This window comes from Pelecanus crispus, chromosome 3, assembly GCF_030463565.1.
Source record: "Pelecanus crispus isolate bPelCri1 chromosome 3, bPelCri1.pri, whole genome shotgun sequence".
Classification (NCBI taxonomy): Eukaryota; Metazoa; Chordata; class Aves; order Pelecaniformes; family Pelecanidae; genus Pelecanus; species Pelecanus crispus.
Genome location: NC_134645.1, coordinates 29,520,133 through 29,544,090, shown reverse-complemented (window position 1 = coordinate 29,544,090; position 23,958 = coordinate 29,520,133). Strand labels below are relative to the sequence as shown.

Below are 23,958 nucleotides of genomic sequence, written 5' to 3'. Positions count from 1 at the left end.
ACCACTCTGGGAGGAAAAAAAATTTAATAAATAACCTCATTAGAAATACTTTGGATTAGTTCTATCGTAGTAAGATATAACGTGCAACAAGACTAAAATCTTTCCTTTTTGCAAACATAAATATTACTACCATTACATTCTTAAAAACTAATAAAGTTAATTAGTAGAAGCTAGTAGAATATGGTGTCACGGTTAGCCAACTTCTAGTTTTGACTTCACTGCCAAACTTTAACGGAAACCATTATATTTCTCCCCAGTTTTCCACTTGAGCAGTAATAAAAGTAATAATGCTATAATTAGCAACCACACGGTGATGATGAATGGATTAGTGTGTTTTACAGCTTTATGACAAGGTGAAGCATCAAGTACCTGTCCTCATGCTCTGCATGCATATTCCTTTTCTTCACTGTGAGCAAGAATGTGCTACCAGCTACTGCTTTCTCCTCTTTTAAAATTCTCAGCACTTCAATCTTCCCACACAAAGCTGCAGACAATTCATCACCAAGTGATTCACTCCTGGACTCACGATTCTGTATCAGCTCCTTTCCCAGCTTCTCCCCTCTATGTTTTAAAATAGCATACTTACCACAGTGCTGTAACCTCCACCCTGGTGTTTTTCCCAGTCAACTTTTCAGGCCTTAGAGCAACCTAGGAGAGAGAAGAAAGATTAAATGGCCATACAGAGTTATAGTGACATTTTCTACCAGGCCAAGTTACATTCTAGTTATGGTTCACATGCTAAGATCAGAGGAGAGCTGGCTATCGCTTGTAAGACATCTACTTGGGCAAATTCAGCAACAAATAATGAAAAACATTATTCTTAATAGAAACAGTCATTATTGCACTATTGGAGATTACATCTCACAGCTGAAAAACTGAAATTCTGCATCTTGAATTTTCATGGTTAAAAAATCAGGGTAAAAGCAGCGCTTCTACTAAACAACCTAAATTTTTATTCTGGAGATTGCTATACAGTGCTCTTTACTCAGGAATTTGTTTAGCCAGTTTGCTTGATGGAAAGAATCCATGGAGCTTCAAGGCATGTTTGTTTTTATTACATTTAATCTATACACATGAGTAAACAGGAATAATAAAGTAGTCTGGTTTTGAAACTTACTTTGGTTTTTGTATCTTACACACAACAAGCTATGTAAATAGATTTATTCTAGTATTTCCCCAAATAAATTTGTCACACTATTTGGGAACCTCACATAATCTACATTCTAATAGAAAAGGCATTTTAGCAGTGGATTACAGATGCTAATCTTGAAGTAAATAAATGAAAAACTCCTCTTCTTGCACACTGCGCACCGTTCACCCTGTCCTCGATTTGGAAAAGAGGTCCACGTGAAAAATGCTCATTTTTCTCCAACTAGTTTATTTCCTCAGTCTTATGCAGCTGTACAAATGTATGTGCTGGCACAAAGGGAAGATCAAGGGCGGCCACTGGGAAAGGCAGGACTATTTCTTCCCACAGCATTATCAAATTGCATTGGCTTAAGCATTCTTAGATTCAACAGGGCCAAAAATATCACTATTTCAATTATTATTTTCATCCAGTAAGGGAAAGTTGGACTTTACATTTTGAATGGCTTTACAGCCATCATAAACATGACAGCAACAGCTTTCCTGTATGAGGGACTAAAAAGTCTCTTAAGCTGCAAGCCACTGATTAAATCTCTTTTGTAGGGCAACAGCAAAATAAATTTGCTACCATCTGATATTTGTTCAGAGGCTATGGCAAAACAAAACAAAGCAAAGCTTTGTAAAACATGTGAATCCACAACAGTTTTTCACAGGTAGCACGTCAGACACTCTCATGAAAGGCAGAAAGGAACAAGTAATATGCATGAGTATAGAAGAGATGATAGCTGAACCTGTTAAGTTAGAAGACGACAGGTAAAAAATTATAAGTTTTTTGCACAGCACTGCCAGTACAACACTGAGGAAACAAAAGAAACACAATGAAAAGTAGCCAGACCCGACTGAGAAGCTGGTAACAGGAAGAGGTGAGATTTGTGAAGTACAATGACAAAAGTTGCTGGAACTCGAAATCAACAGAGACATTTGAAAGTTAATACAAAAAACACTGTTTATTGCACACAGGAAAGCAGACTGAACAGAACAGAATCTGAGCCTTTGCAAGCATCCAGGGCGCTTTTACTCTGAGGAGCCAGAGTGGAGAACACAATCTGTCACACAAGTGAAAAGAATTCAGCACATTAACGACCAAAGCAGGCAGGGAAACAACCCGTGTTGTCGAGCTGGTGATGTGAAGACCCAAGTGCTACAATGCATGCACCAACCCAACTCCATAAAGAATGGTTCCACATGTTTACACTAGTGCCAAAACCCCCTGACCTAAGCGTGCACATCCTTACGCCGTGGGATTTTAATTTGGATCTAGAAATATATTACCATGTCATGACACAGTTCTGAGACACGCAACGTCAAGGCAACAACATGTTCTGCACCCATGACTACCTCCAGAGACTGCTAGCTCAGGTGTAAGAACACCACAACCAGTTAACGTCACACACACATACCTGAAAAGGCAAAAGGAAAGCAAAAGGTTGAAAACTATTTCAAAGAAAGGGAAAAGACAAACAAACGTTGTCCTCGTAATTACTTCTGTTCTGAGGAAAAACACAACTGCCTGACTTAATAATATCCAAGACATAGAGACTCAGGCTGAAGTCCTGGTGAAATGGAATGGAAGGTCTTCGAGAAGAGCAATGTTTTCCCTACGTTAGTAAGGTGAGTTTATGCAGACAGAAACTGTTAGAGAAATCCAATGAAAGGAAGGACAGAATTTTCCTCTTCACAGCATTGCCAAATGACCATTAAGCACAGTTTAGCATAGCAGAGAGTATCATACTTACTATTTGCCAGCCATACGTTCTTGTGACTAAATTAAATCTGAAAATGAAAAATAGAAATATCATTGGGGAGAAAAAAAAAAAAGAAAACTTGAAGGAGTCATCAGGTGCACACACACTTATGTTGACAAGGCTGAAGAGCAACAACAGGTTTCCTAATATCCACACATTACAGAGAAGCGCATGGTACCTCTGCATATTAAAAAAAGAAAAAATGTATCATACAGGATGAAACTTTTTCATGTACTCCAGATCTTGTAATTTGCAATTTGTGTTAAAGCACAAAGTACTCCTGCAAATGCTACAAAAAACTTGCAAATGCTAAAGTGCTTCAAGTGATGAAATACCAACTGTGCTAGGGCTTTGACAGCCGAACTTGGCACAAACGTGATGGCATTTTTGACAATAACCATGTACAATGGGCTAATTATCGTGTACTTATACGTGCTCAAGAAGAAAAATAAAGTTCAGAGAACAAAACTCTTGCACATACACTATCTGCTTGCTCCATAAAATTTACAGCACGAGAGGCGGGCACGTTACGTGTATACGGGCACACTCCAGACTGGTTTTTCAACTGGTGCGCAGGGCCCTCTTGCAACACGGCGCTTTCTTTTGAGAAGCTGGAAGTTTAAGAGTTCCCGTTTCCGAGCCGTCCAGCTCGGCTCCGCTCGTTCAAAGCTTCCCGCGTTACCTCCCTCAGCAGAACGCCAGGCACTGCTCAGAGGCGACCGCGGGGCTGCCCTCAGAGCGAACCCCCCGGGAGCCGGGCCGGGGGCGGGGGGGGGGGGGTAGGGGGGTGTCCCGGCCGCCGCCGCCTCAGCGGGCTGTGGCAGGCGGCAACACCGCACCGAGCCGCGGCCGCCCCGCCAGGCCGCTGCCCCCCCGCCCCGTTCCCGCCGTGCTGCCCCCTTCGCCGCCCTGCCCCACGCAACCCCGGCCCGCCGGGCGGCCCCGCGGCTGACGCGGGGGGGTGCGATCGCTGCGCCGCGGGCCAGGGCCGGCCGCGGCCCGCCCGCCGCGGCCGCCACCCCGCCCCCACCCCCACCCCGCGCGGAGGGAGGGCGGCAGAGCCCCGGGAGGCCGCCGCTCCCCGTCCCGGTCCCCATCCCGGTCCCCCGCGGGGGTCGCTCCCGCCCAGGCCCTACCTGCCCTCCGCGGGGAGGGGCGCTGCCGGGGCCTCCCGCGCCCGCCCGCAGCTGAGGGAACGGAGCGAGGCCCCGGCCGCGCGGCCGCCGCCCCGCCCCTCCCCACCCACCGGCCTATCGGCGGCCAGCACCGCCCCCCTCTCCCCGCCCCTCCCCACCCACCGGCCTATCGGCGGCCAGCACCGCCCCCCTCGCCCCGCCCCGCCGGGCCCTGGCGGCCGGGCCCTGCCTGTGCCCTGTCAGCCGGCGGTGGGGGGGTGGGGTGTGCAGGTAATTGCGGAGCAGTCGCGACATGGGCAGCGCTGAGGTGAAAGGAGGCGGGACGGCAGCGTTACTGCTGGGGGCGCGGCCTCCAGGCGCTGCTGGCCAGGCTGCGCGTTCCCTAAAAGAACAAGGGACGGGCAGCCCCGTGTGACGGCAGGAGGCGTTTCCAAGCGTACCCCGCTTAAACGCGGGCCGGGGGTGCCGTTCGGCGCGGGAGCCGGAGCGGGGGTGCTTGCTGGGGGCGCAGGCGGGTTCCGGCTCTCGCCCGTGTCCTGGAAACCCGCCGGGGCGACGGATCTGCGGGCCTCCCCCGCTGCCCCTGCCCCTGCCCCTGGCCACCCCGCAGCGGTGCGACGGCCCTGCCCAGCGCTGACAAAATAAAGTGGCGGGAAAAACGAAAGGCCAGCAAAGTGCCGGTCAGGCAGCGTTGGTCCCTGGATGAGCTCCACGCTGCTCACGCACCCCAAGAAAAATAGGGATAGGAGGTACGGGCGGGAGGAGAAGGCGGGGAGCAGGGAGAGGCGGCGGCGCAGCGCTGCTTGACGGAGGATTTCAGGTGCCAAGCGTGCACGAATGCGTAACGGCGTAAGGCGTTTATGCACCAACAGCTGCGTGAAGGGGCTCACTTGAGGTCACACATCGTCACTGGTAGATTGAAGCACGGAACTCAGAAATCTGGACATCCCAGTTATTTTAGTAACCAACTGGAGGAACGAAAGCAGCAACTTCCAGGAAGGCTTTTCGGAGGGGGCTTATCCAGTGCTGTAAACCTAATAAGGATCTAAATCCAAAGATTGGTAATCTCTAAGAAACCCATGCAGTGGTAATCATAGAATCATAGAATCGTTTAGGTTGGAAAAGACCTTTAAGATCATCCAGTCCAACCATTAACCTACACTACACCAAGTCTACTCTAAGCCAATCAAGGCTAGACTAGACTAACCATTTTCATACGGCTTGAGCCCAGACTACTTGGGGGGAATTTGACCAGGATAAAAACTCAGACAAGTCCTGCTCTATTTTTATGCTCAGTGTGGGTCACTGTTAAGTAAATATAACCTATGTTTATAATCAGTTTTTTGTTGTTGCTTTTCCAGTGATAATATTAATCTGGTGGGGGGGAAGCAGGACAAATAATGAGAATGACAAGTGGAAATTACATCAAGTGAAGTACTGGACACCATTGCCTGACAAAACCCCTTCCTGTCCTGACTTTCACCCCTCGGCCCTGCAATGGAAATTTAAAAAAAAAAACAACTTTAAACTTCATTCTGTACCTTTTCACAATATCTTTTTCAGCCACTCCTATGTGCCAGGATATGAGTCTAAATAAAAGCCTATCCTGTCTGACTCACTCGGTGCTGCTATGGGCAGCAAAGTTGCTGAGCACCTGGAGAACTCAAAACAATGGGCTGCAGCAGCTCTGACCACCTCGGGAGGAAGATGGGGAAACAATGCTTGTGAGCAACAAGCCTGTTTTAACTAAAATATTATTTCGCTTCTTGTTTCTCCTTTGGGCAGAAACAGGGCATCACTGACCAGTTCCTTCATCTTCACCAATGTACGTGTCAGAGGAAAGGGATCATTTAAATGGCTTTGGAAGACATTGCAGCTTCAAGTAGAGCCATTCTAAAGCGAGGATTAGGGCAGCAGAGAGGTTCTGAAAGTGAGCACATTTACGTACCACTTTCAGTGTGGCTTCAGGACAGCAAGCATGTTCAAAAGACAATGGATACCCCAGGACCTACCCTCAGAGCTGGGTGTGAAACAAGGAAGCCGTGTATCTGTGCGCAGTCAGGACTTTTCTCTCTTACAAATAAGGCTACGGGTCATTGTCAGTCTTTCCAGCCCTGCCCATTATTTCCTGAGGGACATGCCACCCTTCCTCCCTCCAAGCATCAGCCAGCACCCCGCCGTGTAAATTGCCCTTTCCAGTTTCTGCCAGGTGTGCCGACTCCCAGCTTCTCAGATCACACCCAACCACTTCTGGATCCACAGCCTCAAGCCTAGCACTTCAGCAAGACTTGGCTCCTCTCTCATTAGAGCCCAGGCAGTGAAAGATCATCTTCCCTCCAGAGTAAATGCCTGCTCCACACACATGCGCATCAGGACTTGCACCAGGACTGCTGCCCCGGCACACCATGCTGCCAGGCAGCAGCTGCCACGCTCCAGGCTGCCTGCAAGGTTTGACATGGTTTCACACAGCTATCAGTGCACACATCGTGGTTTGAGACACTCTGCAAGAGGAAGCGAGGAGGAATGCTGTATTTATCTCAATTTTCAGGGAAACCCTGAGACGCTTTAGGCGGGGGAACCCCCCCTGGGTACGGGAAGAGGTATGGGGCTGCCCTCTTTTCTATAGCATCCTGGGATATTTTTCAGGAATACGAATCACCTGGACCTCACTTCTAGGTCCCAAATCAACACTGCCACCTCCCACTAGAAATGACAGAAGCCACTGCCTGCCTGTTGAATTGCCAGTCCCCCACCAGACAGAAACTCGCTTTCCTTGAAATTGCTCTACAACCACAAACCTGCTTCCACTTGTGAGAACTGATGTAACCGCCGCCTAGGCTAATGGGACTGTTCCCTTTTAATTTTCTAGATTTGCATAATTCTGTAAGCCTATGCTTAAAGCTTTATGCTGTTTCATACAATTCTTGGTCCTAACTCTGACCTTTTGGCAGTCACTGTCTTTACCATTGAAACCAGCAAGGGAATGTATTAGTTACAACAGATAGCGAGCTTTCAAATACCCGTGGATTTCTGAGCAAAGAGAAACTATGACCAAGTGACCAGAATACACATTCCAAAAATAATAGACAAATGTAAATATATCTCACAAAACTACTGCTGACCTCAAGTGGTGTTAAACTCATACAATTTTTCTTGACTCCTTTGGGTCATCTGAGTGTACCACCAGCCCTGTGCAGTCAAACTTCCAAAACTGACTCTCTTTAATTTTCTACTTATATTTCTTCATCTGTTAATTCCTTCATAAAGTATTTTTGCTGGAGAACGAAACTGGTTTCCTACCTGTTTTCAACAACTGTCTTTTTCTTGTCCTGCTGTGGTTTAAAAAAAAAAAAGGTTCTGCTTTTGCAAAACAGGTTTTTGAAAGCATCGAGTTCATATTTATTGTCTCATGCAATCAGTCTGAAGCAATTTACTTAGAAGTTAGAAAGAAAAAAAGAGAAGGCATGAGTTGAGTTTCAGACAGCCAGTTCTGAAAAGTTTATCCTTGACCCAGTGTCAATATGAATTTTGTCTTCCAGTTGCACCATCTGATAAAGGCTCTGTATAGACTCACTGGTTTAATTTAATTCTTTGCAACTAGATATCCCTCAAACCATGATATTCTTATTCTTTACCATTGTCAACAGGTTTCCACAGGGGAAACAGGATGACGTTTTGTAACTATTTCTGTTAGTGATTACAGAAAGGAGAGAATCTCCTTTCCATCTCATCCAACTCCATCTCCCAGAACAGCATCAGCTCTGCAGGAGAAGCTGAAATAAAAAGCAGCAATTTCTTATTTACCTAGTGCTATCTAGGCCAACAATACGAACAGCTCCCTGGTTATATTGAATTTACTGATATTAAAGAAGAAAAAGCAGGTTTCTTTTGGAGTAAAATAGCTCTTTAAAGTCGTTGTTATCACTCAAGCTCTTTGTTATTCCTCAGTGAGCAGAAATTCAGTTTCCCCAGAAGTCATCCAGGAATACAAACCTTAAATTTTTAAGACCCAATATGAGCATTTACGCACGTTCCCCTTTTAAATCCCACAACCTCTCAAAAGCAGTCCCTCATTATCCTTTTCCCTTGTTTCCATAATTTTTAAGCTTATGTTACTAGTTTTACACTGAAATTTCATACGGTTTTTAAACACAGTTTTGTGTCCATCTGCACACTTGTAAAATCACTCAAGTTGGCAAGTTCACAGGTAACAACACTTGGGCATCTACCTGAACATGACCAACTGTTTCCTTTTCAACTTGTGTTCTGCAAACAGTAGCACTGTAAACCAAAATACATTACTATAGTAACTGCACTAGGAATGACATCAACATATAGCAATCATAAATTACAGATTACAAATTCATCTAATCCCCTTACACTCAAAAATATTTCCTTGTCATTCTTCCCATCAATACTCTCTTCTACCATTGCTTTTTACCTAACTTACCCATTCTGTCTTCTCTTCTGTTGCATGACCACGAGACAAAGCGTTTTCCTTAGCATTTTACATGACGTAAAGCACTTGGGTTTTTCTAAAGTGCCTCAGACATTCAAAGCAATATATAACTACTTAGTAACAAGAATATTGATGAGGAAAATGCAGTTTCATAAGTGGTTCGAAACAGGGACACCAAAGTTCCTGCTCTCTCACAGAAGCTAAAAAATTTGATGCAACATTAAATATTCATACTGCAGATACATGCAAACTGCAATTGAAGTTAGGATAAAACATATGCCTTGTTAAAAACACGTTTTCCATGGCCCTGGATGTCCATTTAATAATAAATAAGTAATAAACTGAATATTGGTTTAATATTAATATTTAAAATAATAAATTAGTACACAATAATCATAAACCAGGATTTTGCATTTTTCTAACCATGCATGTGTCTCCTGTAAGATGTTAATGAATGGCCTGAAAATAACCAGAAAAAAAAAACCCAAAAGTGACACAATTGTAAAATCAAAGGAAAAAGTGAAGAAAAAGAACTTCCCAAATACAACAAACAACTCACATGGCGTTAATTGTCAAAATTCCCAGTGCAAACAATGGAACTGTTGGAGCTGCTTTTTGAAGAAAAATCACAGGAGATTTTATAGCACAAATATTAAGCAGCTCCATAAAGATGTCTCTCAACTCCCACTGTAAACAGAAGAGGTGCAGTAAAGCTAGTTGCTTGATCTACTGTGTTTTCCTTGACTTACTGTGGAGTGCTACAGCATCCTGACCATTAGGATCACTAGGATGAAGCAGCTGCCTAAATCTGCTCCATTTCTCCACTTTGAACACGTTAGATACGAGCCTAAAAGGGAATGCAAAAAGAGCTAGGACTGTTGTGTGGAAACCACATCCAGCTTCTAGCCAGCGTTAGAGTTGGCCACTGTTGTCTGTACCCTTTGCAACACTGAGAAATGGCCACCTTCGGTAGAACAGCTGCATCCGGAAATTAAGACAAATCCTCTTAGGCCAATCTGAGTAATGAAGAGGGAAATTGAGGGGTCACTGTTATTATCACCATCATCCACCTACTGCCTTTCATAAATAAATACTTGGAAAACATAAATATCTTCTGCATCATCCAATTCCTACTTTGGCTTCTTTAATTTCTCTTTCAGGGGAGGATTATTCTATCCTGACCTCAGAAGTGATTCAAATAACAGTTTGGATTTTTTTTTTTTTTTTCAAGAAGTGGGTCTATATTTTCATTTCTTAGGTTTTTTTTTCTTGGAGTTTCAACACATAAAGTCTTGCAGTTAAGAGAATTAAGCCCTAGCTGATGGAAAAGAAATAAAAGTAAGCAAGTCACTTTTGTGACTTGAAAGAACACATTCTAATTTTATCCCAAGGCACTCAGAGGAAGGAAAAAATGAATTTTCATTTAATTATTTTTTAATCTGAAATTCTACAGTGTAGATCTACTAGATGCAGACACCATCTTAACCACAGATGCAGAACTTACTCTACAAATAGATATCATAGAATCATAGAATCATTTAGGTTGGAAAAGACCTTTAAGATCATCCAGTCCAACCATTAACCTAACATTACCAAGTCCACACTAAACCAATTAAGGGTAGACTAGACTAAACCATGTCCCAAAGTGCCACATCTACCCGTTTTTTGAACACTTCCAGGGATGGTGACTCCACCACCTCTCTGGGCAGCCTGTTCCAATGCTTGACTACCCTTTCCGTAAAGAAATTTTTCCTAATATCCAATCTAAACCTCCCCTGGCACAGCTTGAGCCCATTTCCTCTTGTCCTATCACTAACTACTTGGGAGAAGAGACCAACACCCACCTCACTACAACCTCCTTTCAGGTAGTTGTAGAGAGCGATAAGGTCTCCCCTCAGCCTCCTCTTCTCCAGGCTAAACAACCCCAGTTCCCTCAGCCGCTCCTCATAAGGCCTGTGCTCCAGACCCTTCACCAGCTTCGTTGCCCTTCTCTGAACACGCTCCAGCACCTCAATGTCTTTCCTGTATTGAGGGGCCCAAAACTGGACACAGTATTCCAGGTGTGGCCTCACCAGCCTGTACTGGTGAACAGGGGAACAATCACCTCCCTGCTCCTGCTGGCCACACTATTCCAGATACAAGCCAGGATGCTGTTGGCCACCTTGGCACACTACTGGCTCATGTTCAGCTGGCTGTCAGCCAGCACCCCCTGGTCCTTTTCAGCCGGGCAGCTTTCCAGCCACTCTTCCCCACGCCTGTAGCGTTGCATGGGGTTGTTGTGACCCAAGTGCAGGACCCGGCACTTGGCCTTGTTGAACCTCATACAGTTGGCCTCGGCCCATCGATCCAGCCTGTCCAGATCCCTCTGCAGGGCCATCCTACCCTCCAGCAGATCGACACTCCCACCCAACTTGGTGTCATCTGCAAACTTACTGAGGGTGCACTCAATCCCCTCTTCCAGATCGTTGATAAAGATATTAAAAAAGGCTGGTCCCAAAACAGAACCCTGGGGAACACCGCTCGTGACCGGCCGCCAACTGGACTTAACTCCATTCACCACTACTCTCTGGGCTCGGCCACCCAACCAGTTTTTTACCCAGCAAAGACTACGCCCGTCCAAGCCATGAACTGCCAGCTTTCCAAGGAGAATGTTATGGGAGACTGTGTCAAAGGCTTTGCTAAAGTCCAGGTAAATGGCATCCACAGCCTTTCCATCATCCACCAGGTGGGTCACCAGGTCATAAAAGGAGATCAGGTTGGTCAAGCAGGACCTGCCTTTCATGAACCCATGCTGGCTGGGCCTGATCCCCTGGTTGACCTGCACTTGCCTGTTGAGTTCACTCAAGATGAACCGCTCCATAATCTTTCCCGGTACTGAGGTCAGGCTGACAGGTCTGTAGTTCCCCGGGTCCTCCTTCCGGCCCTTCTTGTAGATGGGCATCACATTTGCAAGCCTCCAGTCATCAGGGACCTCGCCTGTGAACCAGGACTGCTGATAGATGATGGAAAGTGGCTTGGAAAGCTCCTCTGCCAGCTCCCTCAATACTCTCGGGTGGATCCCATCTGGCCCCATAGACTTGTGAGCGTCCAGGTGGCATAGCAGGTCATTAACTGCTGCCTCCTGGACTATGAGGGCTCCATTCTGCTCCCCGTCCCTGTCTTGCAGCTCAGGGGGCTGAGTACCCTGGGGATGACTGGTCTGGCTATTAAACACAGAGGCAAAGAATGTGTTAAGTACCTCAGCCTTTTCCTTGTCCTCGGTGACAATATTCCCTGCCACATGCAGCAAAGGATGGAGATTCTCCTTGGCTCTCCTTTTATTATTGATGTACTTATAAAAACATTTTTTATTATCTTTTACAACAGTGGCCAGATTGAGTTCTTGCTGGGCTTTTGCTTTTCTAATTTCCTCCCTGCATGACCTAACAAGATCCCTGTACTCTTCCTGAGTTGCCCTCCCCTTCTGCCAAAGGCGGTAGACTCTCCTTTTTTCCCTGTGTCCCTGCAAAAGCTCCCTATTCAGCCAGGCCAGTCATTTTCCCCGCCGGTTGGTCTTACGGCACACGGGGACAGCCCGCTCCTGTGCCCTTAAGACTTCCTTCTTGAAGAAGGCCCAGCCTTCCTGGACCCCTTTGCCTTTCAGGACTGCCTCCCAAGGGACTTTCCCAACCAGGGTCCTGAACAGGCCAAAGTCTGCCCTCCGGAAGGCCATGGTAACAGCTTTGACGCCCCTCCTCTTTACATCGCCCAGAATCGAGAACTCTATCATATCATGGTCGCTAAGCCCAAGACAGCCTCCCACCACGACATCTCCCACAAGCCCTTCTCTGTTGTAAACAGCAGGTCAAGCGAGGCACCTCTCCTGGGAGGCTCGCTTACCAGCTGCGTCAGAAAGTTATTCTCCACACACTCTAGGAACTTCCGAGACTGCTGCCTCTCTGCTGTGTTGTATTTCCAGCAGATGTCCGGCAAGTTGAAGTCCCCCACAAGAACAAGGGCTTCACCTTCACCTCCCTCCCCGCTTGCCTAGCCCTCAACTCCCAGAGCCCCATATCTGTTGTGTAGGGGCAGCTGGGAAGGTGAGGGAGGCTGGGAGGGGATTCGCCTGCTTCCCCAGGCAGGGACCCGTTTCCATTCCCCCCCGTCTCTTGGATCCCCTCCTTCTGCTTGCCGGCAAGAGGGCAGGGGATCCGTCCTTCTGACGCGACGCGCCCTCCTGACACGACGCGCCCTCTTTGCCCGTCCTGGTCGCCGCACTCCTGGTCGCTCGCGCTCTCTGGGGGCTGCTTTTAGAGGTGGGGGGGTTTGGCTGCTGTCACTCCTGTCCCCCCACGCTGTGTCAGAGCTGCCGCACATCAGCAGCTCGCCCTTTCCCGCTCTTCCCCGCTCTAGGCGAGGGGCTGGGGTGCCCGCTCTCTCCCTGCGCTTTTTGACGCCTTAGCAAGGGTGCCCCGGCACGAGCGTCCGCTCCGGAGCCCTTCCCCTCGGTGACTGCAAATACTGTTGTTGTGCAGCTCAGCTTTTCAGGTTGGGAAGCTATCTATAGGAGAAAAAAATACTTTCCAAGAATCATCACCTCAGGGGAAGAAAAAATAAAAATCTCATTTGGAAGTCTTAGAAGGAAAAAGTAAACAGCTTGTCCCTTGCAAGTAGGGGAAAATTGTGAAGAACCTCAAGGCAGAAATCTAACAGGCATTTCTAACCCATTTGATTTTGTGTCTTGTACTCTCCAGTGGATACATACTCAGTCAAGGTCACCTTTCTCTTCGTTAAGGAGTATCTAGTGGCATTCACGCACCTGTTCAAATAGTTTCCCTTCAAAAAGGCTTCAAAATACAGTCTATTCCATTGGATCTCTGCATTCAATGGATGTTACGCTTTTGTAACAAGGGAAAAAAGGAGGGGCAGGTACCAAGTCCTTTTGCCTCCCAATATAGTGCAGAAAAAAATCTGCCTTTATAAATATAACACGGGTGCTGACTGGCTGGTGCCTGCTTACCCTAATGAGCTTAAAATCTCATTTGTAGTGGACATCTGTCAAGACAGAAGTAAGGCACGCAAGTCCTCTTAATCCATTAGCTCTAAATCCAGCAGAGCTTTCACACTCGTTTTTTTGAATTGAAGAAGAAAACCTGAGTGGGAATGTACAATGGGACAGTGCACAACTTCAAGAGAAGTAAGGAGTAAGCAGTAAGCATGTGAGATTTCGAGGCAAACGACAATGAAAACTGACAACAAAACTGGGATCGTGATGGAAAACTTGTGAGGAAAGGGCCAGTCTGCAGTTCAGGATGAAACAGTGAGTTTGATTCTTTGTTCTGTTTTCCCTAGTTCATCTGGATTTTTAATCAAAAATAAAGCCAAAGACGGAGAAAGATGGGCTGCACACCCTCTCACAGTGAGATTGCTAATACTATTGCAAGAAGTGGTCTTAAGGCTCTGAATAAACCCAAAAGTATTTTGCGTATTGATCCAGGAGATAAAGGAATCCCATTGCTTGTTAAAGGTTCATCTTGCTACAATAATGATGAATACCATCAATATGGGATCCAGAGGAAAGACTATCTGAGAGAAAAGGAGGATAAACTATCAGAGAAGTACAAAAATGACAATTTGCAGTTATCTTCCAAGGCTCATTCAGATCCCCAGATTTCCAGGGAAGACAAGAAAACTGAGAGGACAGCCACAGATGCTGAAGTTGTTATGTCCAAACTGATTGAGTCTCAAAAACATATCACTGAGGCCATACAGATCAGAAAGCAAAGCTCCTGTGAATCAGAAGCGTCAGCTTTCATTTGGGATGACAAGAATGAAAGCAATGCAAAGCAAATCCCAAAGAAAGGAAAGAAGCAAAAAAATCATAAGCTGGGAAAGCAAGGTCGACCTAGAAAAATTAAAGAAAAGTCCATTTTGCCCCCGTGCGAGACAGAGAAAAAGGTAGATTTCCCCGAACTGCTTGTTAAGGCTCATCAGAGTGCATATGCCTACTTAAATCCCAGCCTCTCGAAGTATGAAACTATACTTTATATGGCCAACCAGGCTACCCAAACTCAGCTCTTCCTGCAGCAGATGGTAAGCTTTCTCGTGCTTTGCTTTGATGAAATCGGCCAGCTCTTGGAAGAAATTGCCAATGATGGGGAAAGTCTTCTCAAAGACATAGGTGGGAATCTGGCATGGCCAGCAGAAAAAGGTGATTTCAAGGAGCACCCTGATCTTCTGCAACAGCTGCTGCAGTACACGGTCAATAAAATGCAGTTGCTGAGTGGGACACTGGCCTCCCTCACCTCTGACGCCCTGCAGGAGACATGCAGCTACCTGCAGTCTGCTGCAAGCAACTTGGAAGGAAAACTGAAAGCAAAGCAAAGCTTTGATGAGCGCCTGCTACGGACAGTAAGGCTGCTTGAAGCCTCAGCAGTGGGATCGTCTCAGTCCCACAGTGATGACAGGACTCTCTGTTCTGAGGACAGCGGCATTGGGGTGGACAACGAATCCCTCAAAGAGTTCAGTGCTCTCAGCCAGCATGGAGGACAAGCACGCTGTGATTCCTGTGCACACGGACACCTGTCCCAAAAGCACACCAGAGCAGTGGAGCACTTGCGTGGTGGGACAATGTCACTGGGCACAGCTGCATCCCATGACTGTGCGCTTGAAAGGCATTTTAAAGATATATTTTATTCATCCATGCAGAGTAGGGAAGTGACTTCTTGTCAGGATGGAGTACCAGAAGGCATTTCTACCATGCCCCAATATGCAAGCTTGAGCAAAAGCCATGCCTATAAGTCCTTCCAGTCTGACTCTACTCAGGAAGGTGAACATTTCAAAATCTGTGAGTCAACGGATTTTCCTTCTGATGATGATGATGACGACGACGAAGGGAGCACCCTGGAGGGGGAGGATGATGACAACACAAGTTTATCAGGTATGGGGAAGGATGCCCTGCCGAGGAGGCCCCTGTCTTCACCTGCAGTTACTGATAACACACAAAGGCAGTCCATCAAGAGGACAGAGAATGCAGAGACAGAGGAAATTATTCTGAAGATGAAAGATGCCATCAGTGAAAAAATCAAGTTTGTCCCAGCTAAATCCAGGCGTAAAGAATGGATAGAGGATGAGAGCGGAAGAGCAGTCCTAACAACAAGGCCCAGTACAGCAACGGGCAGCCAGAAAACCTTTGGGAAACAACAACGGTCCAGGTCAGAGGAGTCCCTCAGAAGCCAGGCAGAGGACCCAACCCTCCTAGAGCTTCAGAGAACTCAAAAAGAGCTCAGCAAAAGGCTGGAAATGTTTTATGGGAGGAAGGATGCAGATAGCAACCCAGAGCCTTGGAAATCAAGAACAGCACCTTATTTACAGGATGAGCAAGTTACAGCTAGGTCCTCTAGCAAACTGAAGGCAGGCCTCACAAAAAATTTCAGCATCCTGCCTAACCTGGATAAAGTCCCTTTGTTCGTGGTCGATCAAAATCCTGCCAATCAGCTGGACGAAAAAAGAGGCAGGAAGCCTTTAAGAGCTACTGTGCCCACCCAGGAGACATCAGGAGGCAAAGAAAAGGAGCCTCTGGGAACACAAATGCTCAGTGGCAGCAGCTGTGCCCCCCGACAGTCTGTCAAAAAGCTTATTGAAACATTCAGTCCTACTGACGATCTTGTAAAAGCCACACCTTTAAGATCTTTAGGACCAATAAAGTGCATCAGAAAATTTGGACTTCCAGTCATTCCATCCACCATTCCCTTTCAGAGAGGCCTGGCACCTTTAAATCTTAAGCATCGCATTTCACCAGTAGAAGACACAAACCCTTCAAACAGCGATGGAGTTTCTTCTAGCTTTCCAGATGCCTTTCCTCCTGCACCAGCTGCAGAATTAAGTAAGAAGGACACAAAGGAAGAAGCTGATGAAGACATTGAGAACCTGCCACCACCGCCACCTGAAATGTTAATGGACGGTTCTTTTGACTTATCTGAGCCTGAAGAAACTGCAAGAATAGAAGGAAACTCTTCAGAAGATGCCAAAAAGCCCACCAAAACAGAATTTCATGCTACTAAGAGAGTACAAGTTTCCCCAAAAATGAAAGCCTGTCTTCAGTCCATTGACTTATTGCCAAGTAAAAATATCAGCGGACCCAATGCGATCACTAATAAAGGTCTAAGGAGTACTGGGGCAGGGGATGAGAAACTGCAGAGGTACTCTCTGGAGCTGAACCCTGCCAACGTGCACATTCCTAGCCAGGAGGAGATATTGGCAACCCAGAGAAAAGAGGCTGCAGATCTGTACAAGCAAACCCATAAAATTATTCCTCTTCAAAATCCCAGTGGTGTTTCAAAACCACACAGCAACAGCTCAGAGAGCAAAGACCCCAATTCACCTGCAACTTCAGTGCAATACCAGAAGCATGGTTCTCCGGATTTGCTCAGGAGAAATGAAAAAGGCTCAGCATTTGCCAGGAGGGTCTCCCCAGCAAGAACTCCGCCTTCTTCTCCACCAATGGAGAAACGGCTTTTCAGCCCCCCAACACACCACAGACACTCTTTGCAGGCTTTTAGCAACCCGCAACAGACCTCACCCACCATGCAGAGAAAACCCAGTCCCCCCACAAGTCCCAGGGTGCCCAGCCCACCCCTGCAGAAGAAGCTGCCGTCTCCGCCACCCCAGCGAAAATCACTCAGCCCTCCTGTGGGGCACAAGCAAAGCTCACCAACACCGTACCGGCTGCTGGGCTCCCCAGCCTACCGCCGAGATGCAAGCCCCCCTCCGTTCCCCACTGCCCCCTCCCCACCAACCTCCCCATCCTGCTCCTACAAGGGGCTGAGAGCTGGGCTGGACGCTGGAGATGAACACCAGCTCTCCTCCTCCAAGAGGGGCAGCAATGTCCATTCAATATTTTGCCCAGCCACCTCTTCCTTATTCGAAGCCAGACCCTCACTGGTACCCACCAAACCCACTACAGTGGTGAGCAGCCAGCCTCAAGCTTCGCTGCTTTCCCAAAAGAGCAGTCTGCTTTTCCAACAGCCTGGAGACCGGACCAGAAAGCTGTCCCTCAGCGCCGCCAATCCTCAGCCATTTGTGAGGAGAAGTTTCTCTGACCGCCGACCAGGGGTCCAGTTTCGTCTTCCAGCTCCAGTAACGGCCAGCAGTGAACCCACGCTTAACCAAGCGAGGTAAGAAACTTTCCACTTTAGGCCAAGGAAGCAGAAGTATAGCACTGTGTTGGCTTTCTAAACTCCTGATGGGAATTTAATGTTGTTAAGAGATTTCCCAGAAAAGTGCCCTGTTCATGTGCAGAACAGATGGCTGGGCAAAGATAACACTGTGCTTGGACTAGATAATCGTTGTAGGTCCCTTCCAACTGAAATATTCTTTTCTATTATCTTGCCCAAGATTTCAGTAGCCTACCAGTCTGAGTAGAGTTAACTTTCCATGGCTTGTTCAAGCTTACATATGTATATACATACATATACAAACAAGTACATACTTACATATCTGCTGTGACAGGCACCCCAGGGAAAATTCAGTGTTGGTTTCATGGCACAGAACTCCCCTTATTTGCATGGGGCCTAAGGACATCCGCATTTAATTCTTAAAAGCTCTGAAGTAACCCTCAGGTCATAAACATCTTTAAATAACTATGAGAAGGTAGGCTTGGACCAAGAGGAAGGGTATCGTTCCTAACATCAGCCTCTAAGCCAGTAAACTGTTCATCTGAAATCTGTATTAAAATGTTTCAAATCAGCTGGCAAGAATGATGGACAGATAATGTGTAGGCAAGGATCTGTATGGACATAATTATAGCTTGAAATTTTGAGCTTCTTGTGTAGGCTTTTGGATCTAGGTGCTGATTTCAAGTCTGATGGCTCCACAGCCCAAGCCCAGTTTTCAAAGTGGAGAAACATCCAGTCGCTACTGGAGATTCATTGCTCTGAAAAAGTCAGTTAAAAGAAATTGAAGCATCAACACACACCAATTCCATGTTTGCAACCATTGGTGGCCATTTTTAAAAAATCTGGGCTTAGCTTTAAATTTTCTCTACCCCTTAAAAAAAAAAAAAAAAAAATCACAAAAACCAGCTGTGGTGGGTTGACCCTGGCTGGACATCAGGTGCCCACCAGAAGCTGCTCTATCACCCCCCTCCTCAACTGGACAGGGGAGAGAAAATATAACAAAAGGCTCATGGGTCGAGATAAGGACAGGGAGATCACTCAGCAATTACAGTCATGGGCAAACCAGGCTTGACTTGGGGAAATCAGTTTAATTTATTACCAACCAAATCAGAGTAGGGTAATAAGAAATTAAATGAAATCTTAAAACACCTTCCCCCCACCCCTCCCTTCTTCCCGGGCTCAACTTCACTCACAATTTTCTCTACCTCCTCCCCTCGAGTGGCGCAGGGGGACGGGGAATGGGGGTTGTGGTCAGTTCATCACACGTCATCTCTGCTGCTCCTTCCTCCTCAGGGGAGGACTCCTCACACTCTTCCCCTGCTCCAGTGTGGGGTCCCTCCTACGGGACACAGTCCTCCATGAACTTCTCCAACATGGGTCCTTCCCACGGGCTACAGTTCTTCATGAACTGCTCCAGCCGGGTCCCTTCCACGGGGTGCAGTCCTTCAGGAGCAGACTGCTCCAGCGTGGGTCCCCCATGGGGTCACAAGTCCTGCCAGCAAACCTGCTCCAGCATGGGCTCCTCTCTCTCCACGGGTCCACAGGTCCTGCCAGGAGCCTGCTCCAGCACGGGCTGCCCACGGGGTCACAGCCTCCTTTGGGCACATCCCCCTGCTCCGGCGTGGGGTCCTCCCCGGGCTGCAGGTGGGTATCTGCTCCACCGTGGACCTCCATGGCTGCAGGGGCACAGCCTGCCTCACCATGGGCTGCACCACGGGCTGCAGGGGAATCTCTGCTCTGGTGCCTGGGGCACCTCCTCCCCTCCTTCTTCACTGACCTTGGCGTCTGCAGAGTCGTTCCTCTCACCTATTCTCACTCCTCTCTCCTGCTGCAATTGCACCCGTTTTTTTTCCCCTTCCTGAATATTTTATCCCAGAGGCACTGCCACCATCGCTGATGGGCTCAGCTTTGGCCAGCAGTGGGTCCGTCTTGGAGCCAGCTGGCATTGGCTCTATTGGACATGGGGGCAGCTTCTAGCAGCTTCTCACAGAAGCCAGCCCTGTAGCCCCCCCACTACCAAAACCTTGCCACGCAAACCCAGTACACCAGCCAGGAAACAGAAACGGGTATTTGGGAATACTCAAACATCAGCGTAACAGCCTGGAAGTACAGAGTGTTGTTTTTCTGGTTTCGTAGCATCTTAGGATGTTTAAGTCCATTAAGCTCTAAGCTATGCAAGACGATTAAGACCCTTCTCAGGTAACCTTTCCTCATGTGAGGAGTATACTTAATCTTGCCACAGAACAGCTGAAATCACGTGAATTGTCCCCATGAGTAGGGATTGCAAGACCAACCCTAACAGGAGATAAAATTGCACTTTTAAGTGCACAAGCACTCAGTGCCCTGCAAGTACACGGACAGTCATGGATGCTGAAGTCAGGTGTCCAGGCATTCCCTCCCCAAAGACAGAATAAGGAACAAGTTTCTCACACTGACAGTAGAGGAATGTTCTGAACAAAACATGCAAAAACCACTGGGAAATGCAAACTGGTTTGCATTCCCAGTTCTAATATTGCATTATATTCTAACATTTGAAGATTTCCTAAAAGTCCTGTACATTGTTGCTGGGTTTTCTATTGTTGTTATGTACTGTGTGAAGTCAGGTTTGTCTACTCCAGTGCCTGCTAGCAGAAATAAATGTTTTCAAAAGAGGCTTTATGTCAAACCTTGCAAGACAAAAGCCCTGGCAGTTTTATGGATCAATTTTAAAAACAGCCTATTATAAATTGTTAGCTAATTTATGCTTCAATGGGGTGTATTATCTTTCTACTGTAGTCTGTCAGAGCATAGAGAGCATAAACAAAGCCCACTGTAAATAAAATCATCCCTTTCATGAAAAAAATTATATATCCTACTGTTATGATATACAGCATTTTGGAAGAACGAAATACAACCTGAGCCAAATTCAGCTTACCGTTTATACAAATGGATGTCAAAAGTAGTCCTACTGAGTTAGTCCAAATTTATATCAATATAAGCAAAAGGGAAATTTAGCCCATTAATTACCACATGCAATGATTTAAGATGAAATACACTACTGTGTGTTTTCTTACACTTAAAATAAACTTCCTGGAGTAAACGTTTACAGACCTTTCATCGAATGCCTAATACGAATATCACAGCAAACGTGCCAACAGGCAGAAAGGGACCATTTTAGGAATCAGCACATGGCAAAAGCTCTGAGAGCCCCTCACATCACTGCTGGTCATCTCCTCCCGCTGAGGACTGGAGCAGTTGCCACAGCTGTGAGCACCACATCCCCATGCACAGATGCCCTGCTCTTATAGCAGATGCCATAACAGACAAACCACCACACTCTGATCCATCTTTCTCCTTCCAGTTCATTAAGCATCCAGGGCTTCCTCTGCTTTGCCATTCATTCAGCTGACAGGGAAATTTCAAAATGTCTCCCTAAACCAGATGTTGTATACCTAAACCTCCTCCTTCTGGCCATGTTTGCATCTGGTCTCAAATTCACGAGCTATTCCCACCCAGCTGTCAGTCTTCTTTGTTCCTTCCCTTGCTTTACCTCTCCTCTCCAAATATAACAATGCCTTTTTTTTTGTCTGTGTGGGGTTTTTGTGTGTTATTAGCAGCTTCAAGCACTAGTTGCAGGAGGGACGGGAGACAGAGACAAACCTGCAATAGCATCACTCTTTTATAGGTAAAACATTTGGAAAAATCAGCGAGTTAGCCAGTTTCTCCCATGCTCCCAAACTCCGAGATATATCCCTCCACGTCTTCCATGCCCAATTAAAACATCCATTTGCTGAGAAGCAGATTATTAAAGATAGGAACTTGTACAAGCAATATGCTCCTCATCAGGCAGCTGAGTGCCCCCTCCCACCCACCCCATTTTAGCAGAAACACAAAAAAAGAAGAGGTGACTTCCATCTCATTTTGCTAGCTGGCGTTGCCAGGCATTACATGTAAGTGCTGTGTGCAGATTTGCATGTCTCCTGCACACTCACTGCTCCCCTAGAAGGCAAAAAGTGCTCTTTTCCCAAGCATGTCTCCTGCCCATCCCATGCTGTAAGGAGTATCAGGACTTAAAACATCATTAACCCTAACGAGGGCTAGAGCTAGGGCTTTTGTGTTTAGTCTTAGAGTACCTGGACAAGAGTTTCAGTTTCAGTGCTGAAGTCAGTACAACTGGGTCCCATTTGGACACCCTGTGGATGGATAGGCTGAGCTAACTTTGCTGGTTTCTAAGCTTGGTCATTTGACAGCAATCAGCAGTTATCGGCACCTTATCAATTGCTCTGCTCATAGAAATCCCGTTAATCTATAACAGGATTTCTGTGTATGCAGTTCAACAAAATAATATTTCATTGAGGCTACTAATCTCCCAAGAGGTAGAGCAGAGATAGAAAATTAAACGCTATTGCGTTTAAGATACTGTTCAAGGAGGGCTTGAGAACAGATTGGGTTGACTGAATCAGGCCCAAAGCAAGTAGCCCAGGTGAGAACATCTGCAAGTGGGGGATATTTGAATCTGGATTAGTTTCACGACTGGTCCTGTATCACAAATCTCTTCATACAGCAGGTCAGAATAGGAACATAACAGCTTGTCTGTAGTTGAAAGCTAATTCAGTTTAGCAGTTTATATACTTAAAATACAATAATGGTTCCCAGATAACTCTGGAATATTTCCTCATGTTGAGCTTAAACCACTTTAATTAGGTACAGCAGCACAGGGCACATTTCAGCATGAAGGCCCATGGCATGAGATATTCATGCCTAGCTCCACTGCTATAATCAATCTTGATTCATAAAGTCCCTGTGCCCCTAGAGATTGCCAGTGCGACCTCAGGAGCATCATTTACACATTCTGTGTCTCAGTTCTCCTGTCTGCAGAGTGGCAGATTTATACCACCAGAATACACATCCTACAGTCATGTCAGCATACTCGGAAATCACTGTAACCACGCTAAGCAGATGCGTAACAGAGGTAAGACCTTTCCTCCAGCGGAGTCTGGAACAAGACTTTTCTCTCAAATCTGTCTCTATCTGCAAGTGAACCCAGATTCATACTGATCCCCTGTTAAAAAATACAAAACGTTTGCTTCCCAAGAGAGTTCTGGGAGGGGACAATACAGTGCATTTGGCATCACAAGAATAAAATCTGGATGGTGCCTATGAAGAGCATCTATATAGGAGGAGGCAGGGAATGACGTAGTGTCATGCAGCATTCGTGCTTTGTGGGTTAACATGGTCTAATCAGCGCTGTTTTAAAAAGTCACAATTCATTAGCCTCTTAACTTAAGAATCTTTCCTTCTGCAGCTTAGAGGAGAGCCCTAGAAAAGCAGGTGACTCTTGGAACAGCCCTTGCGTCCCCGAAATCAAAGAGTCCAACAGATCCGCTTCCCACCCCGAGCTCTATGTTGTGGGCCAGGGGCTGCAGAAGGACTGACCGCAGAAGCACCCACGAAGGCAGAGGCACAAGCAAGGCCAGAGGCCCCAGAGGGACGAAGCAGCCTTACCCAAGCCTCCAAAACATGGCTTCATTTTTCCTCGCAAGGAAACAATATGATGGCATTGCATCTAAAAACCCAAACTGGCCCCAGCAACCTAAGGAAGTATCAGCAGAGTGGTAGCCAGCTGCTTCTCCTTTGGATTGCATTTAATGGTTCAACGCAAAGATTTACACTGAGTGAAAGAAATATTTTGCAGTTGGGTGAGTCTGAGGCAAACTGATTCCATAAAGACAGGACGTGTAGCCAAGTCCTTTGTTTCACTGTTTAGCTGAAGGAGTTAAAAAACTTTCAGAAATTATCGTTGTTTGGCATGTTATTTATTCAGGAGGCATCACAGTTTCTGTTATGAAAAAAGCAGCTGTTGTGACATTTCTGGTGGTGGGGGGGTAAAATCTTGAACCAATTGGGTTTTATCGCAAAAACGTCAATGGCTTCAGCAACTCCACATCTTTACACTAACTATTTATCAACATGCAGAGAGAGAATAAGGTCAAATACAAGTTAAAACAAAATAACCCCTTTTAAAGAAATAAAATTAGGGATCTTATTCCCTCAGAAAGGCTTTGATCTTCTAAATCACCTTTGATTATCATGTAATCTCACCACCTCTAGTTTCCAGGGTACAAAGCTTAATCCTGATTAGAGTAGTTTTGTAATAGCCCAATCAAACAATGTTATAAATCCTGAGGCACCTAGGGACATGTATCTTTTTTTTTTTTTTTTTTTGAGGAGAGAATGCTAGCATAGAGAATCCTGTTCTCCCCAAAAGAGGTTTATATACTTTCTGATTTATGCAGATTGAGAGGAGTTATTGTAATTTCACTGTTAATAAAAACACA

General features: G+C 46.3%; 1 protein-coding gene across 1 annotated transcript; it reads left to right on the top strand.

Annotated features, from left to right (window-relative positions):
- Positions 1–13,862: 13,862 nt before the first annotated feature.
- PCARE (photoreceptor cilium actin regulator) lies at positions 13,863–23,055 on the top strand. Its single transcript, XM_009493447.2, has 2 exons — positions 13,863–17,641; positions 22,926–23,055. The coding sequence occupies exons 1-2, from the start codon at positions 13,863–13,865 to the stop codon at positions 23,053–23,055; spliced, it is 3,909 nt and encodes a 1,302-aa protein (XP_009491722.2).
- The last annotated feature ends 903 nt before the right edge of the window (positions 23,056–23,958 follow it).

Coding starts and splice junctions, on each gene's coding strand:
- PCARE (XM_009493447.2), top strand. CDS start 13,863: ATGGGCTGCACACCCTCTCACAGTGAGATTGCTAATACTATTGCAAGA. Junction 17,642..22,925: donor CCCACGCTTAACCAAGCGAG/GTAAGAAACTTT, acceptor TTCCTTCTGCAG/CTTAGAGGAGAGCCCTAGAA.